Raw genomic sequence first — 18372 nt, 5'->3', positions numbered from 1 at the left:
CGAAAAAAGAAATTTTTCTGAGAAAAAACGTGAAAAATAGCACTAACGCTCGAGAGCAATAGCACGAGGATCCCAACACTTGAACGTGCGGTAAAAATCTGAAGATGGCTGCCAGAGGCGGGGCTTAGGTAGAGGGCAGTCATTGACTGTGGTCAGTATGACGCAGAGATCAGTGATTGGTTACTACTACGAAAGACAGATCAGAAACAAAACTGATACTGATTTTTTCTTTACCGAGGATTTCCAGCCTGACGACGGGGAATATTCATGAGCATGTGAATCCATGCCACACCCCATGCTGGAGAATGTAATCTACAATATTTTTGTCGAGCTGCCACTCGTGTTCTTCTGGTAGAGGATCTCTGTTTAGTGAGTCCACTAGAGTAGTGAGTTCCCCTGGAACATGTTGAGATGTTAGGAACATGCCGCGCTTGAGTGCCCACTTCCATATTTTCTGTGCTAGCCTGGACAGATTTGGTGAATGCGTGCCCCCCAGCTTGTTTATATAGAACATTGCAGTGGTGCTGTATAGAACATTGCAGTGGTGCTGTCTGTGAGAATTTTTATTGATTGGTCAGTTATGTTTTGAAGGGTTGGAGCGCTTTGAGCACTGCTAGAAGTTCTAGCAGGTTGATGTGGTAATGGGCTGTGATTTGAGTCCACAGACCATGCGCTGTGAGATGAAGGTGATGGGCTACCCGGTGAGAGATGCAGCTGTTTTAGCAACCACTTGCACCGCTGGGAGGTGGAAGGGTTTTCCCTTCAACCGATTCTCCTTCGTCCACCACCGTAGAGCTTGTACTAGGGTTGGCAAAACGACCACTAGATCGTCCCACTGACCGTTTGCCTGAGACCACTGTTTCGCCAACCACTCTTGCATTGGGCACAAGCACAATCGTGCGTGTGGGACCAGGTAAATGCATGATGCCATCATCCCGAGCAAACGCATTGCTTTGTGTTGGGTTGGGTTGTCTGGCGACCGGCAAGATACTGAGGTATTTGCAGCAGTATGTTTTGTCCTCTTTTCCTTTGATGGAAAGACTAGACCCTCTTCTGTTTTTATGACAGCTCCTAAGAACTGTTTGGTCTTGTTTGGTAGAAGGCTTCACTTTTTCTCGTTGATTGAGAAACCCCATTGGAAAAGTAGACTGATCGTTCTTTGGGAATTTTGCTTGGAAATTTGTGGGGTTTCCCCTGTGATCAGCCAGTCGTCCAGGTAAGGGTACACTGTGATTGACTCCCTACGTAGGTGCGCCGCCACCAGCGCCAGTACCCTGGTGAATACCCTTGGAGCAGACACTATGCCGAAGGATTGCACCTTGAATTGGTAGTGCTGGTTTGCCATCTTGAAACACAAAAATCGTCTGTGCGCTGGGAACATTGAAGTATGAAAGTATGCATCTTTCTTATCCAAGGTCGCCATGTGGTCCCCCCGCTTGAGCAGTGGGATTACTTCCTGTAGCATTGTCACACAGAATTTCTGTGTCTTACATAGGTGTTTGCAGGGCGCATATCTAATACGAGTCGCATTGTGAGATTTTTTTTTGGCACAATGAAGTACATTGAATAGATACCCTTGTTTACCTGGTTCACAGTGACAACTTAAACCGCATCCTTTAATAGCAGCGCTGCCACGTCTTCCAATAGGATAGGCTGTTCTTTGGAAGTGGTCCTTTGTCTTGGGGGATGGTTGGCGTGTTGCTATAGCAGTTCTATACAATAACTGCCTGCCACAGTTGAAAGTTCCCACTTGTCTGAGGTGATTCCCTTCCAAACGTGGGTAAAGTATGATATGCGTCCTACTGGAGTGGCATGGGAAAGAACCTGTAGCGGTTGGTGTTTGTTTGTGGGGTGTTGAGCCGCCTCTGGAAGAGAGTATCTACCCCTCCCGCGGGATCTTCTCTGTCCTCTTTGAAAACATTGCGAAGACTGCCCCTGTGGTGGGCCCCAGGATGAGCTCTGACCCTGTTTGTACACTGACCCCCGTTGTGAGTTTTGCCCCCTAAAGTGGCAAAAATTATAACCACCTCTTTGACTGGAGGGTTTATTAGTAAATTGGCACAGTGACTTTAAGGTATCATACTCTTCTTTGGCACTCTTGAGGGATTCTTCCACTGCCTTGCCGAACAAGACGTTTGGTTCTACTGGCATTTTAAGAAGAGTAGCCTGTGTCTCCAGCTTAAACCCAGGTTGGCGTAGCCAAGTGTGGCATTTGATAAGCGGGCCCTCAGCTATTATCCTCCCTGCATTATCTGCTGCATCTAAATTATTCTTGAGAATGCAGTTTGCAACAGCTTTCCCTTCTGCAGTGGAGAGAGAGAGTTGTGATTTAAGGGGCTCTGGGGCTGAAGCTATCTGTTCGGCCAATTTGTCCCACTTCTGGCAGTTGTAGCTTGCCAGAAAGGTGGTGTTATTGGCAATCCTCGCCTGGTAGGCTGCAGAGGAAGTGACTTTTCAACCAAAAATATCAATCTTTTTACTTTCTTTGTCCAGGGGTGCTTCTGAAGAGGCTAGAGGTGTTCCCGTTATCTTTCTAGTTGTTGTAACCACCAATGAATCAGGTTTTAATGGACTCCTGATGTAAAGGGGGTCTGAGGGAGCTGGCCGGAAGATTTTTTCAAGGCACGGGTTTACAGCCTGTGTAAAGTTTGGGGTCACTAAAGAGGGTTGAATTCACCTCTGTACAGATTGGAGAATTGCAATGAACTGGGTAGCGGACTTTTCATCTCCCAAGATGTTTTCAACAAAGTCCTTGTCTACCTGGGTCTCCTGTGTATTTATCTTGAAATGTTCTGCTGCTTTTAGGAGCATATCATTATATTGAATTTGGTTGACGACCGGTGAGTCTGCCACTGGTTGGTCTGAACGATCCGGTGACTGTATGACGTAGACGTCTTCATCGTCATAAAACTGGTCTATATCCCCCATGTCGCCTTGGTCTTCAGTGTCGGTATATGCTCCAGTGTAGTGGAAGTCCTGAGTGGAGTCATAGTAAGAAAGCGGACCTGGGTCCTGCTGAGGGGTGGATATTTGTATGGTGTCTGTGTGGGCTATTTTGGCAGGGGGTTTTAGAAGTGCGGCCTCACTAGCTGGTGGAGTGCCCTGAAGGTTTACTCAAACCTCTGGGTAGCTGTCAAAGAAATTGGCTAATGAAGACATACGCCTCATGACCCTATCAATTTCTTCTGCAGACCACTGGTATGAACTTGGGACAACAGATGGGGTAGGAGTGGTGGGTGTTGACTCGGGTGCAGGGTGTTTCTTGTGCCTCATAGCCCCTGAAATGGTCCCCTCGCCTGGGTCATAGTCCCTAAACTAGAGCCCTCCTTTTGCTTAGAGGACTTGTGCTTTCTCGACATCCAACCCTTTAGTAACTTGTCCGGCATGTGTTTTTTGATGAGCTCAGACATTTTTGAGGTTTATGATGACTTCGCAGGGGCCTTCGACGCATCTTTTGACTGTCCTTCATTGGCATGCGTGTGGGCCCATCGACGCATCTTTCGACACTCGGTCGTTGGCTAGTGTGGACTTGGAGGTTTTGGACACAGCGTCAGAACCTGACTTTGTGGATTTCGGGGGCCTGTCGTTATGCGAACGCGAGCGTGATGGCCCAGAGGACAGGGAACTGCCGGACTTCCCCCTTGACGCCATGTGTGGTCTTCCAGTAGGCGTTGAGGTCGACTTTTGGCTGTGGGATGTGTGCATTGTGTAATGCTGTATGTTTGTGCCAGTGCTGCCGGGTGTCGTCCCCGTAGCAGAGCCGCCGGCCGGCCTGCCTGAAGGGGTCAGGGGCTTGCACACTGGCATCCGATGGATCCTGTTCGCCCTCGTCGTCACTAAAGATGCCGATGCTGCCTTCACTGGAGGCACCCTCAACATCCATGGCGGCTTCGCCCTGCATGGCCTGGTGGGGCCCAGTGCTTTGTCTTGCGGTCCTTAAGAGTCTTGGGCTTGAAGAGCTTGCAAGATTTGCAGTGGCCTTCGTTATGGTCCCTTGGAAGACAGAGATTGCACATCAGGTGCAAGTCTTTCCAGGAAAATGTTCAGCTACAAGATGGGCAAAATTTAAATGGTGTATTCTCCATTGTGTGTGGGGAAGGCAGCCTGGTAAATAAAGTGGGTACAGGGGGAAGAACAAGTTACTTCTTTCCTTGTAACATTCTTTCGATGGGATGTTCCTCCGACGTATTCATTATCTTAGATATTCGTTCCCAGCTTGCTGGCCTCAGAAACATTTTTCTGTAGAGGGCGCTGCGCGTCGACGTCCGCCGAGACGATGTCCCTCGACAGCCACCGTATCGGCGCCGACGTCGCCATGACCATAAATAGCCGCGCACAGCGTCCGTTGCTCAGTTCCGTTTTGTAGTATAAGATATATATATATATATACATATATATATATATTTTTTTTTTTTATATATTGGCTAATCACCTTGAAGGAGCGTGAGCTGCAACCACAAGGGAAGAATTACTGTGGGGATGGATGGGAGGGGCGATAAGGAATACGTCGGAGGAACATCCCATCGAAAGAACGTTACAAGGTAAGAAGTAACTTGTTCTTCGAAGGGATTGTGTCCTCCGACGTATTCCTTATCTTAGATAGACTCCCATAGCAGTGCAGTGTAATTGGAGGTGGGAGTAAGACTGTCATGCTTCCCTTTCAGGAATGAACCGAATGTAATACGGCTTTACCAAATCTGGTCTCTTGACTAGAGGAGGAATCCAGGTTGTAAAATCTTGTGAAAGTATGTGCAGACGACAATGTGGCAGCCGCACATATATCTCTGACCGGTACCCCTCTTTGGAGGGCCGAAGAGGCTGCGATACCCCTGGTTGAATGAGTCCTAAGATTTTGGGGGGGGGCTCTTTCCCTGCCAGTTTATAACATTCCAGAATGGCCAAAATGATCCACCTAGAAATGGTTTGTTTTGTTATGGGCAGTCCCAACTTGTGGCCTGAATAGCCTACGAATAGTTGGTCTGCCTGCCTAATCCTAGCCAGTCTGCTGATGTAAAAGCTTAGAGCTCGCCTTGGGTCCAGCCTATGTAGCCTTTCTTCCTCTTTCCCTGGGTGGGGAGGAGGGTAGAAAGCAGGCAAGGTAATTTTTTGAGTAATGTGGAACTCAGAAACCACTTTCGGGAGAAAATTAGGCTTCACTTGTAAGACAACTTTGTCCTTATGGAAAATTGTATGAGGGGGTTTACAAGATAGAGCTTGTAACTCGCTAACCCTCCTAGCAGATGTTAGAGCTATCAATAGGACAGTTTTAAGGGTAAGGAACCTCAACGAACAAGAGTGAAGCGGTTCGAAGGGAGTGCCCATTAGGAAATTTAAGACTAAGTTTAAATCCCATAAGGGAACCTGGAAAGGTCTTGGAGGATAGACATTAGTTAATCCTTTTAGAAATTGCAATGCCAAGGGTATTTTGAAATACGATGGTTCCTCCGCAGTGTGCTTGAAGATCGATAGCGCTGCGAGGTAGCCTTTGACAGTGCCAACTTGAAGGCCTGAGTTTGCCAAATAGAGTAGAAAGGACAACACTGTTGGCGTACCGCATGAGAAAGGATCGATATTCTCCTCTCTACACCAGCTGCAAAATTTGTTCCAACGGCAGCGGTATAAAGACTTTGTTGCTGGTCTTCTGGCCGAAAGCAACACCTCCATAACATCATCAGGGAGGTCCCAATCCTTGGACCTCAACCTTTCAGCAGCCAAGCGTGAAGGTTAAGGGTGCTGATGTCTGGATGGAGAACCTGACCTCTCCTTCTGCGAGAGAAGATTCTCCTTGAGTGGAAGACGGATTGGAGGGCAGATGGACATATTCAGAAGGTCCGGGTACCACGTTCTCCTGGCCCAGTCTGGGGCAATTAGGATCATGGTCTTCCTGAACCTTCTCAACCTCCTGATCATTTGAGGAATAACAGGGACTGGTGGAAATGCGTAAAGGAGTGGAAATTCCCAGTCCACTACACACGCGTCTCCTAGAGCTCCTCTCAGGAGAAATTCCCTTGAACAGAACAGATCGCACTTCCTGTTGGTACTGGTGGCAAACAGATCCACCTGAGGGAATCCCCAAAGGGCGAAGATCTCTTGAAGGACTTCCTGAGCTAGCTCCCACTCGTGGGAGACTGTGCTCTGCCTGCTCAGAGAGTCCGCTGTCAAGTTTTTCTCTCCGGCTAGGTGAACTGCCGATAGAGAGATTCCTTCTTGGATTGCCCAAAACCAGAGCTGCATTGCCTCTCTGCACAGTGGCAGTGATCCCACGTCTCCTCTTTTGTTGAGGTAATGCATGGCCACTGTATTGTCCGTCATTATTAGGACATTCTTTCCTTGTACAGATGGCAGAAAAGCCTTCAGCGCTAGTCTGATGGCTCTCAGCTCCAACAGGTTGATATGAAGTCTGGACTCCGATAGAGACCAACGACCGTGATGGTCAAGTCGTTGGCATGGGCTCCCCACCCCGTGAGTGAGGCGTCTGTGACTACGGTTATCTCCGGCCATGGTTGCCAAAACAGTTCTCCTTTCAAGATATTCTCTGGACAGGCCCACCATAGAAGATCGTGGGCTACTTTGTCCGGAATCCGAAGGAGATCCGTCATTCTCCCTGAGAATTGCGACCACTGAGTTCTCAGTGCCCACTGAAGAGATCTCATTCTCAGGCGAGCCTCTGGCACAAGAAAAATGCAGGATGCCATGAGGCCTAGCAACCTCAAAAAGTCGAAGGCTGGTAGATGTTGGGCATTTTGAAACTTGTTGACCATCTGTAGATTATCTTGAGCCCTCACCTCTGGTGGCGAGGCTCTTCCCAGGGAAGTGTCCAGGACCGCTCCAATAAACTGGAGTCTCTGAGATGGTATCATCTGTGACTTCTTTAAATTGAGGGAGAAGCCCAGTTTGTGAAGGAAGTGGCAGACATAATTTAGCTGGATCTGAGCTTGTTCCGAAGAAATGGCTCTGATCAGCCAATCGTCCAGGTAGGGGTAAACGTGGATCCCTTCCCTCCTTAGACTTGCCGCCACTACCGACATTAGCTTGGTGAAGACCCTCGGGGCAGAGGTCAGCCCAAATGGCAGAACTCGAAATTTATGAGAGTCGCCAATTGTGAACCTCAGGTATTTCCTGTGTTTGTGATGAATTGGCACATGGAAATAAGCATCCTGAAGGTCCAGAGATACCAGCCAGTCCTGGAGCTGGAGGGCCTGAAGAGTCAGAGAGAGTTACCATCTTGAACTTGTCCTTCCTGAGGAACTTGTTCAATTCTCATAAGTCCAGGATGGGTCTCAGTCCTCCGTCCTTCTTTGGTATGAGAAAGTAGGGGGAGTACCAGCCCTTGTTCCTGTCCGCTACAGGTACTGGTTCTATTGCACCTTTCTCTAGCAGGTCTACGATCTCCTGCAAGAGGAGCTGATCTGGAACTTTCAGAGAGCTGTTCCCCGGTGGATGACTCTGAGGGATGTGTAGAAAGGGTAGGCAGTAACCTTGGGCAACTGTCTCCAATGCCCAAGCATCTGACGTTATAGCCTGCCATTCCGCCAGATGAGTTAACTTGCCCCCTACAGGTGTTTTATGTGGAAAGACCTCAGAGTGGTTTGGGGGCGGCTGATGCAGATGCCGAGGGTAAAGAGGCACCTGCTGCTGCTGCGGCTCTAGTACCTTTGGTCCGTCCACCTCGGTTTGATCTTCTTTGGCCTCTTTGAGCCGGCTGTCCTCTGCCTTTCCGGAATGCGGAACAATAGCGAAAGGACCTTCCTCTCCCAGAGGATCCTGAGGGGCGAAAAGGAGTTTGGCGAATTGCAGCTCCTAACGATTTTGCCGCTGCTTTAGATGTCTGCAACTTTTCCAGACTGTCATCAGCCTTTTTACCAAATAAAGAAGAGCCGTCAAAGGGCATGTTCAAAAGTCTGGCTTGTACATCCGGAGCAAAGCCAGACTTTCGCAACCACGCATGCCTGCGGATTGTCTTACTTGCCGCCATGGCCCTGCTGATACTGTCAGCAGAGTCGATGCCAGTTTGAAGTGACTCGCACATGGCATCCTTGCCATCTTTAATAATGTTAAGGAAGGATTCCCTTTCCTCTCCTTCAGGTATGCAGTCAGCCGCTGATGAAGCACACTCCCACAGTGTGTGACTGAACCTGGCGTGCGTACAGGTGGCGTCGATGGACTTCAACGCCATACTACAAGCAGAAAAGACTTTCTTTGCCATGGAATCATACCTTTTGTCATCTCTATCCTGTGGGACAGTAGGATAAGTGGACCTGCTGCCTGATGAGGTTGCTGCTTGAACCACCAGGCTCTCCGGAGTCGGGTGTTTCGATAAGTATTCAGGGTCAGCCTCAGCTACCCTGTATTTGGCTGACAACCTCTTATTGACTGCAGGGATAACTTCTGGAGTCTCCCAGTTGGAAGAAATCTTCCTTTGCAAGGCTGCATGGAAGGGAACCACAGGATCCTCCTGTGTACCTTTGTCTAGTATGTCCGTCAGGTCATCTTGTTGAAAAATGAGTGATGGCGGAGACCAACCCATAAATTCAATGATACTAGCCATCAGGGTTCTATAGGGTGTTTCTGCATGTTCCCCTGGGTCTGGTCTAGCAAATTCCACTTCTGGGGAAGTGTCCAGCCCACTTGCCTCATGCAATGACTCTTGCAGGGCTTTCAATCTTTTTTCCTCAGAGGAGAAGTCTTCTGAAACAGGTAGAGTGGCCCTCTGCAACTAAGAGGTTTCTTGGTCAGAATCCTCACCTTCTTCAAAGATGGAAGATAATCCAGGATTCTCTGACCCCTGAAATGGTGTAAATCCTACTTGCAAAGCAGGAGGGGCCAAACTCGTCATTATTGGACGAGAAAACGTCGATGTTTCGACAACGGCGTCGAGCCGATGTGGTAGGCTTCAAAAACACCGAAAACGGCGTTGAGAAAACCGGACGAGGCCTCGAGGAATTAGAGAGGATCGGGATCCTACTCGAGGACGTCGACGACCTCAGAGTCGTGTCGGAGGCTCTTGGAATCGTCGTTGGCTGTGAGGTAGCCTTGGCTTTCTCTTTCATAGTCATCGAAGGTGTCGAATCGACCGACTGGTGCGCCAAGGAACCCCTCGACAACGGCGTCGATGGCGCCGATCTGTGCGTCGAAGGAATCTCCGACGACGGTGCCTTCTTCCCCGATGGCTCGAGGCGCTCTCGGGTGGAATATTTCACCGGGTGCTGCGACTCGCGGCGTTTCGATTTTTTTGGGCTTCTCACCCGGGTTATCACCCTCAGCTGTCTTCGAGGGGGTCGAGGCCGCTTTCTCGAAGACGCTTCACATTTTCCTCCTGAATTCCTCCCACTCAGCCTGAGAGCTATGTTTAGTGGGGCAGGAGACCCTTTCTGGGGAAGCGGAAGATGACGAAGGGGATCTTCGACGTCTCTTCTTAGAGTGTCTCGATCTCGACGAATGGTGGGAGCTATTTCGAGATCTACAGTGTGAATGTGAATGTTTTCGACGGCGAGGAGACTAATGTCTCGACTCAGCCGACGAAACTTTTGAGGAGGTTTTGACTGACTTACCTCTCTCGAGCTTCCCCTTACGCTCCTTCAAGGCTTTCGCCGTCATGGACATGCAGTCCTCACACTCCGAACAATGGTGCTCGGCTCCCAAGCACCACAAACAGATTCTGTGTGGATCTGTAATCGACATCTTTTTGGCCGCAATCTCGACATTTCTTGAAGCTGGATCGCGGAGTAGTCGGTTCCGATGAAGAAGCCATCGAGAACGAGATGGTATTTTCGAGTAATCTACGAGATATTAACTGAATGAACTGAGCAACGATGTTCCGAGGCCCCACGAAGCGCAGAAAAACAAAACTGAGCAACGGAAGCTGCGCGCGGCTATTTATGGGCATGGTGACGTCGGCGCCGATATGGTGGCTGTCGAGGGACATCGTCTCGGCGGACGTCGATGCGCAGCGCCCTCTACAGAAATTTTTTTCCGAGGCCAGCAAGCTGGGAACAAATATTTAAGATGAGGAATACGTCGGAGGACACAGTCCCTTCGAAATATGGATTCTCTTAGGGTAACTAAGAAATGAACCACTCTCCCTACTGTGAGGGCCGAGGCCTGGAGCGGCCTTCCAAGGCCGTCTGAAAAGTTCATTAAGACGAGTTCCAGCAGTCGTCGACAAAGGTAGTCCTCAAAGCCGTCACCGAAGGTCTTGTAGGGGAACGGCTAAGAAAGGACAGTAAGGAACTCTGCTTTGAGCGACAGACAATGATGGCGGAAAAAAGCAATCTGAGGGACCTCGACGTGTGAAGCACTATGGGTACAGTGGACGTCACACTAGGGATAGTATTACTGGCACGCCCTGTTGACGTCCCTTTTCGAGTTTCGAAAACAACAACTGTAATACTCTGCAGCTTCTACTAGATGTCGGCCTATGCATAGCATGTGATCTAAGCAGATTCCACAAGCCTCAGAAATTTGTTTTCAAGGTACTACTGCAGCTGCGGATCATTTTGAACCAGGAATCCATGACTCACTAAATGGAAACCAGTAGAATTTTAAACATATCCTTTTCCTAGAAGCCCAAAATACAATGCTTCCCAAAACCTCAACCTGAAAAACACCTATAATGGATTTCCCAATGTTCTGAGAAAGGCCCTTCTCACATCCACATGCAGTCCACAAGTCGATTGCCTGACATTTTTAACGTGTTGCGTGAGGATCAGGCATCAATACTCTCCTTCAAATACCAGGAATTCCTCCAACTATTATTGTTCTTACCATGTGAACTGCTCAACAGTGCGGTCTTTAAATAAATATAAGAAACGTATTACTGCTTCTACACAATATTACAGGATCTGCAGCTGTTCTTCCAGAAAATCTCAGAAAGATGTGGATTCAGTCCTCTCCCACTTAGCCAGTTCCAGTACAAGTGATATGGTAGTAAACACAGGGCCTTGTATTAGAACATTATAAAACGTCAAATCTGGGAACACATTTTCTCTTACACAACCTAACACTAGCACCAAAGTCATCATAGTAGCCTGCTGGCTATATGATAGCCAGGCTGTGAGATGAATCAGAGTTGTACGTTGGCTTAGGCTCACGTGGTGTGAGCTTCCTTAGGGCTTCACACTGCTTCCAGGGGCATGTGTGTGCTTTCTCAGTGTTGCACATTGGCTACCCTACGTCCAGTCACATGGTGTGTGCCGTCTACACCAGGTCTATTAATTGAGGGACTAAAGAGGTATTTCATTGCCCAAAATATGATTTGCCGCCTGCTAATGCCCAGATGGCGACCCCAGGGAAGGACCAGACTGCTAAGGAGTGGTGTCAGATGTCTAAAGAGTAAGCAGAGGGGGAATGTCTTTAGCACTCAGCGATATCCATGAGTGTCTAACAGGAAATGGCCAATTAATCAAAGATTGAGTCGATTGCCCAGGACACCATCAAGCAATCAGCACCAGAAGACAAAACTGGGTGCTCAGTCCACTCAGCCACAAATAACCTATTTGCCGTTGCCTCTGATACATTCGTGTTTAGGACATTGGCAACAAACCATCATGTGGGCCAGGAGAAGAGTGCTTCCTCTAGCATCACAGGCTCCTCTCCAGCTCCATTGCCAGTGGCAAAGGTACTTACCACTTTGGTCAAAAGTAAATTGTTTGAATTTCTTCTGACCAAATGTTTTACACAAATAGTCAGACGGTAAGTAGGGTTCAGGTATATAGAGTGGGTCAATGGGGGTATGAGGTGAGGGAAGGTTTCGGGGGGAAGAGAGGGTTGGCCTCTCCCTGCATTTTGCAGTACAAGTTTGGTTAAGAAAATGTGGACCATTTTACTTTCCAAGAAAAACATTTGGTGTTCCTACATTAATCAGTGGAACACACACATTTTCCGCTTAGCTAGATGTTGTCTAGCGGTGAAGCGTAGATCCTCCCTAGCCCCAATATCTAATGACGCACACACACAGAAGCCCTAATGGATGGTGAAGTGGTAGGATTCCACCAAGCCCCATTTCCTATGATGGTGATACTCCTCCATGCTCCTGTGAGGGATAAGAAGGTGATTCACCTCCAGTCCTACATCCGATGTAGAGGCCACCTGAATTTCTGGAGGGTGTGAGGTGAGATGGGAGCTTTTCAAAATCCTTTCCAGATCCATGTCCAATGTTGTGGCCAGGCATTTTCCGAGGTTTGCTGTGATGGCTATGGGGAAGATGCACCAAAGCCACACACCTTATAGCGTGGAAAGATGTGAAATGTAATGGTAACATGAACAATTCACTGTAGCCAGGTATCCTTCAGTGTGCACAGACTATCTCCAAGCAAGTGAGGATGTAGTGGTGAGGTGGATGATTGAAAACTCTCCAGTCCCATATCCTTTGATGTGAACAGGCAATCCCTGAGCTGGAGGTACTGGGGAGAGAGAATGGGGCTCTATCCAACCTGCCCCATGTCGTATCATGTGAACAGGCAGTCCCTGAACAGGAGGTACATGGGAGAGAGGATAGCACTCTCTCTTGTCCATCACACATCCTAATGCTTTAAACTAAACAGTTTCCAGGATAAAATGGCATTTATGAGGAGTAAGACAAAAAGGTGTGCCTGTTATGTTACTGCATCTCAGGCTCATTTGAGTATGAAAGGCGAATTGTCCTCATTTTGACAGAAAAGGGAAGATAAGTTGTCCATAAGATCATGCCATCATCTTCCAGTCACTGGTCTGTCCCAAATTAAATATCTGCTTAACCTGCGCACAGACCCCCAAAGGCACATAATACCATACCTGAACACAGATTGGCCTTCAAATGGAGCTCCTCCTCGACATACAGATTCCTACTTTTGCAGAGAGCCCTGCCAGCATTATGAGTTCTACCATCACACAGAATTCGATGTGCAGAAAGGGCCCTACATGCACATAGAGTTCCACCAGCACTAAGACCCTTACCTGTCCTCTGGCCCTCCACTCTTATTTCCTTGCAATGGATACACATACAACCAGAAAAGAGGAGAAAAGGCAGTGTAAATAGTTCAGCCAACTGAAAGGAATGGATTATCTCTTCATAGTTCTTCATGCGATTCAGAACTCTGAGGCCAGTCTGTTTCAGCAACATTTTCTGATTTGGATTCCTTCACCAGCAGTGAATGGCCGGGCTGGATCTGAGGACAATGGAAAGAAACACTTTAAATCAGGATCACTGTCGATTCAGGTGCGATAACTGCAGACATACGTTGAAGCACTGTGGAGCCAGGCAGGGGCACCTCAAAGAAAGTAAATGGGTAGCTAGGGGTCCTTTCGGTAGATTGCTCTGTGAGCTACACAGAGGACTTAAGATATGATTCTTTGTTCCTTTGTCATGGGAAACAGAGCTTCCCTGCCTGGTGTGTGACATGGCCAATAATAAGGGTCTTTGCTGCAAAAGACTGCACTCTTCATAGCTTAACTAAAGCATACTTCAGGAGACGCAGATTAGGTTCATTAGCATAGTCCAGTTTGCATATCACTAATGCATGTTTGTGTCAACTACACATTGAGGCTTGGGGAGGAAGGATAGCTCAGGGGTAACGCGTTTGTCTTGGAAGCAAGGTAACGCAGTGCAACACAGGTTTGAATCCCGATCCCACGCTTAGAAACCACTCGCTGGTATTAAGCGCGTTATAAATGAACAATAAAATAAATTAAAATAAAACATTGTCTAGATATTTATGGTGGCGCCTAAGAGTTATAACTGGAAACCGAGAAGATTGGAATACCTTTGTTAAATGGGACTCAAACGAGTCTACTGTCCTGATTCATGACAAGGGTCTTGAGGAGGGAGGGACCCCTAGGCATATGGGCCCAATGTAATCAGTATAATTTCCGTAGTTGTAAAGCTTGGTCTACAAGAACACACAATGTTGCCTAAATTTCAGGGGATAAATGTAAAATGAGGAGGGGTCAATGCAAATCCCTGAGAGATGCAACAGGCTAGGAGATAAGATGACCATGGTGACATGACTATTACTTTTGTACCGCAGCACTTCCAATCTGTACAGCATAAAAGAACAAAGCCTGTGATCTCAATTTATTACAGCCTAGAAAGGTATATAGCATGGTATAAAAAGCCACAAAGAGATTACATAATAACAGTGAGACAGCTCCTCTATGCTCTAACTGAAGTTGGATGTTGTCTAGGACTGGTATAACCACCAGTTCTTTCTTCCTAGTCTGCCGTAATTGGGCCTGGAGGCAGTGGTCGAAGTGAGCGGGAGCGGTGCTCCTCTACTTTATTTAAGTTTTACTGTTCCTATACTTTTATTTTAAAAAGAAACTGCGTCAGTTTGAGAGGTCACCTCAGTATAGGACATGGGGCGAGGCAGGAGTGACGTTTTCTTTGATTTTTGTTCACATTTCCCTGCGAGGAAAAGCACACCACCAACCCCGTAGCCTTGTGGAAATTTAGTGAAAATGCCATTACCCTCTACGAGAATGCTGTCCCTTAAAAGGTAGTATTACAGGGATCAGTGCCAGGATGTATGATTTTTCAGCCTTTGCAAAAAAGGAACAAGTTACTTACCTGTAACTGTTGTTCTCCAGCATGGATCTGGCATGGATTCACATGCTCATGAATATTCCCCGTCGTCAGGCTGGGAATCCTCGGTAAAGAAAAAACCAGTATCAGTTTCGTTTCTGATCTGTCTTTCGTAGTAATAACCAATCCCTGGTCTCTGCGTCATACTGACCACAGCCAATGACTGCCCTCTCCCTAAGCACCGCCTCTGGCAGCCATCTTCAGATTTTTGGAAGCACGTGAAGTGGCAGTATGACCAAGTGAAGAGCCGCAGAGGGGTAGGCGGGAGGGTTCGCATGTGAATCCATGCCAGACCCATGCTGGAGAACAACAGTTACAGGTAAGTAACTTGTTCCTTCTCCAGCATGGGGATGGGGTCTGGCATGGATTCACATGCTCATGAATAAAGAATACATAGCAGTACACACATGCACAACCACGGGAGGTGGCAAAGGCTCAACATTAAGCATTACATCAAACTCAACATTAAGCATCTTACCTCCTCACCAGTCTCACCTCAGGCGAACAGGTTGCGCAGCACTGCTTGGCCGACCCTGGACTCCTCCCTGGAATCCCGATCGACGCAGTAGAATTTCGTGAAGGTGTGCGTCGACCTCCACGTAGCAGCCCTGCATATGTCCAGCAGGGGCACACCAGAAAGGAACGCCGTGGTAGCTGCGATCGCTCTGGTGGAATGGGCTCTCGGACGGCCAGGCAGCGGTCGGTTTGCCAACCGATGACAGTACATGATACAGCCGGAGAGCCATCTGGAAATGGAAGCCTTCGAGAGAGCCTTCCCCCGATTGACAGGTCCAAAGTTCACAAAGAGTTGTGACGTCTTCCGAAAACACTTCGTGCGGTCCACGTAGAACTTCAGCGCTCTAGCCAAATCCAGCAAGTGCAAAGTCCTCTCAGCCGGCGACGAAGGCGACGGGAAGAACACAGGCAACACCAAGGGTTCGTTGAAATGGAAGTCCGACGGTACCTTGGGCATGAAGGAGGGGTGCGTCCTGAGCACTACCCTCGTGTCGTGAAAAGTCAAGTACGGGGCCTTGCAGGAAAGGGCCTGGATCTCTCCCACCCGTCGTGCGGAGGTGATGGCCACAAGAAACGCTGTTTTCCACGACAGAAACTTCAACGGGGCCGAGTGCAGAGGCTCGAACGGAGGTCCCATGAGCTTGGTCAGCACCACGTTGAGCTCCCACGCCGGGGCCGGAGCCTTCACCGGCGGGAACGATCTGAACAGTCCCTTCATGAACTCTTTCACCAGACGATGAGACCACAAGGACGTCCGGCCCGTGGCTCTGGTGTATCGGGAGATCGCAGCAAGATGAATCTTGATGGACGCGTGTGCCAGTCCAGCTTTGGCCAGCGTCAGCAGGTACGGCAGTACCTGGGGAGCCGTAATCCGTAGAGGGTTAATCTTCTGTGCGTAGCACCAGACAGAGAACCTCTTCCATTTGTGTCCGTAGCATTTAAGAGTCGAGGACGCCCTGGCCTTTGCAAGAACCTCTCTGCAGTCGGCCGGTATGTCGTATCCTCCAAACTCTAGCGCTGCAGGAGCCAGGCCTGCAAGTTCAGCGATTTCGGGTCGTGGTGGAGGATGGCGCCTCCTTCCCTGGAGAGTAGATCCGCGTCCACCGGCAGCTTGATTGGCGGGGATGCTGACAAGTCCAGAAGGTCCAGGAACCATATCTGCCTCGGCCACGCAGGTGCGACGAGGATCATCCTGCACCGTGACCTCTTGAGCTGGTTGATGAGCCGGATCAGTAGTGGCAATGGAGGGAACGCGTATAGGAACAGGCCCGCCCAGGGGAACGAGAAAGCATCGCCCATGCTCCTTGGCTGGGGAAACCTGCTGGCGAACCTCCGGCACTTGGAGTTCGTCGCCGTCGCGAACAGGTCGATCTGGGGTGTGCCCCACCGTCGGAAGAGGCGATCCACTAGATCCTGCCGTAGTTCCCACTCGTGGCACGAGCGCAGCTCCCTGCTGAGTGAGTCGGCGATGGTGTTTTTTATCCCTGCCAGATGAAACGGCACCAGAAACATCCTTTGGGCGACGGCCCAATGCCACAGGTCCTGCGCCTCCTTGGACAGTGCTGGGTACCTGGTTCCGCCCTGTTTCGTGATGTAAAACATGGTGGTGGTGTTGTCGGTGAAGATCCTCACCACCTTGCCCTTGAGGGACGGAAGGAAGGACCTGAGGGCCCAGAACACTGCACGGAGCTCCAGGACGTTGATATGGAGGGACTTCTCCGTCGGGAGCCAAAGGCCTCTCGCGTGCAGATTTTCGGTCTGCGCTCCCCACCCTTCCAGGGAGGTATCCGTGGTCACGGTCTCCTGGTGGTCTGGGGTCTGGAAGTCCATGCCCGCCGTCAGATGCGCGCGGGTGCCCCACCACCGGACCGCTCGGCGGAAACTCTCGTCGAGTGTGATCCTCTCCTCGAAGCCGCCCGTCGTTTGGATCCAGCACGCGTCCAGGAACTCCTGCAACGGGCGCATCCGGAGCCTGCACATGGGAATGAGGTAGATGCAAGAAGACATCATTCCGAGGAGGGACTTGATGGACCTCACCTTGGCCGCGTCGGAAACCAACATCCGCTGTACCTTGCCCAGGATGGACCTGGTCCTTTCCTCCGACAGGGAGGCCAGAAGGGACACCGTGTCGAGCTTCGCTCCCAGAAACAGTGCGTTTTGCGCGGGTACCAGGTGGGACTTGGCGTAGTTCACGGAGAATCCCAGGTCCGTGAGAAGTTGGACGGTCCTTGCCGTGTGCTCCACGGCGAGCTCCCTCGTCTTGGCTCGGATGAGCCAGTCGTCCAGGTAGGGGTAGACGTGGATCCCCCTCTCGGCGCAGCTGCGCCGCCACTGGTGCAAGGCACTTGGTGAATACCCTGGGTGCCGACCGTAGTCCGAAGGGGAGGGCTTTGAACTGGTAGTGACGCCCTTGGACCACAAACCTAAGGAATTTTCGGTGCCCCTTTAGGATGGGAATATGGAAGTAGGCATCCTCCAAATCCAACGACGACAGGAAGTCTCCTTCCTCCAGCTGACCCAGGACGTGCTGGAGGGTGACCATCCGGAACTTCTGCGCCTTGATGAACTTGTTCAGACGTCGCAGGTCTAGGATGGGGACGTGAAGCTCTTTCCTGGCCACGGGGGGGGACGCGCGGGCACCTTCTTTGAAACTCGAGCGCGTGGCCCCGGGCTAAGGCGTCCAGCACCCAACGGTCGGTGGAGATGGACTCCCACACGCTGACGAAGCTCGCCAGCCGGCCTCCCACCGGGGTGCTTCGGTGGGGGCCCGACCCCACGGCCGGTTCAATCCTGTTTCGACGAGGCTTTGCCGCCTTGACCTCCTTGGCGACGACGGCGGGGTCCGCCCGACTTGCCTCGTCCTCTGTAGGCCTGCTGAGACGACGAGCGGGCCGCTTGACGGTAGGTGGAGAAACCGCCGCCGGAACCTTTGGAGGCGCCCTTGCCTCCGCTGCTCCGAAAGGGCGTCCGTCGTTGCTGCAGAACCCCAAGGGCCCGGGCCGTCTCAGTGTCCGCTTTAATGGCTTGAAGGGAATCGTCCACTGTTTTCCCAAACAGGTTGTTCCCAACGAACGGCATGTCCAGGACTCTGGTCTGTACGTCTTGACGGAAGTCCGTAGCCTTGAGCCATCCACGCCGCCTAAGGCACACGCCGTTGCCCAACTGGCGAAACCCAGTGTCGGCGATGTCCGTCGCAATAGTGATGGCGTGGTCCGACGCCACCTCACCTTCCTGTAGGATCTCCAGGGCATCCGCCCTCTTGTCGTCCGGTAGGAAGTCCAGCAGGGGAGCCAGTTTGT

At 50.1% G+C, this 18372-nt stretch overlaps 1 protein-coding gene across 6 annotated transcripts in view; it reads right to left on the bottom strand.

Annotated features, from left to right (window-relative positions):
- INPP5K (inositol polyphosphate-5-phosphatase K) overlaps positions 1–18372 on the bottom strand; it is a 697161-nt gene that overhangs the window by 20826 nt on the left and 657963 nt on the right. For all 6 annotated transcript variants that reach the window (XM_069615422.1, XM_069615421.1, XM_069615423.1 and 3 more), the window contains one exon: positions 12934–13145. In XM_069615422.1, the coding sequence (XP_069471523.1) occupies positions 13047–13145 (99 nt within the window). In that variant the 3' untranslated portion in view covers positions 12934–13046. The remainder of the gene's footprint in view (positions 1–12933; positions 13146–18372) is intronic.

This window comes from Ambystoma mexicanum, chromosome 9, assembly GCF_040938575.1.
Source record: "Ambystoma mexicanum isolate Mex_15411 chromosome 9, UKY_AmexF1_1, whole genome shotgun sequence".
In the NCBI taxonomy this organism is placed as follows: domain Eukaryota; kingdom Metazoa; phylum Chordata; class Amphibia; order Caudata; family Ambystomatidae; genus Ambystoma; species Ambystoma mexicanum.
This window is presented reverse-complemented; position numbering and strand designations above follow the sequence as displayed.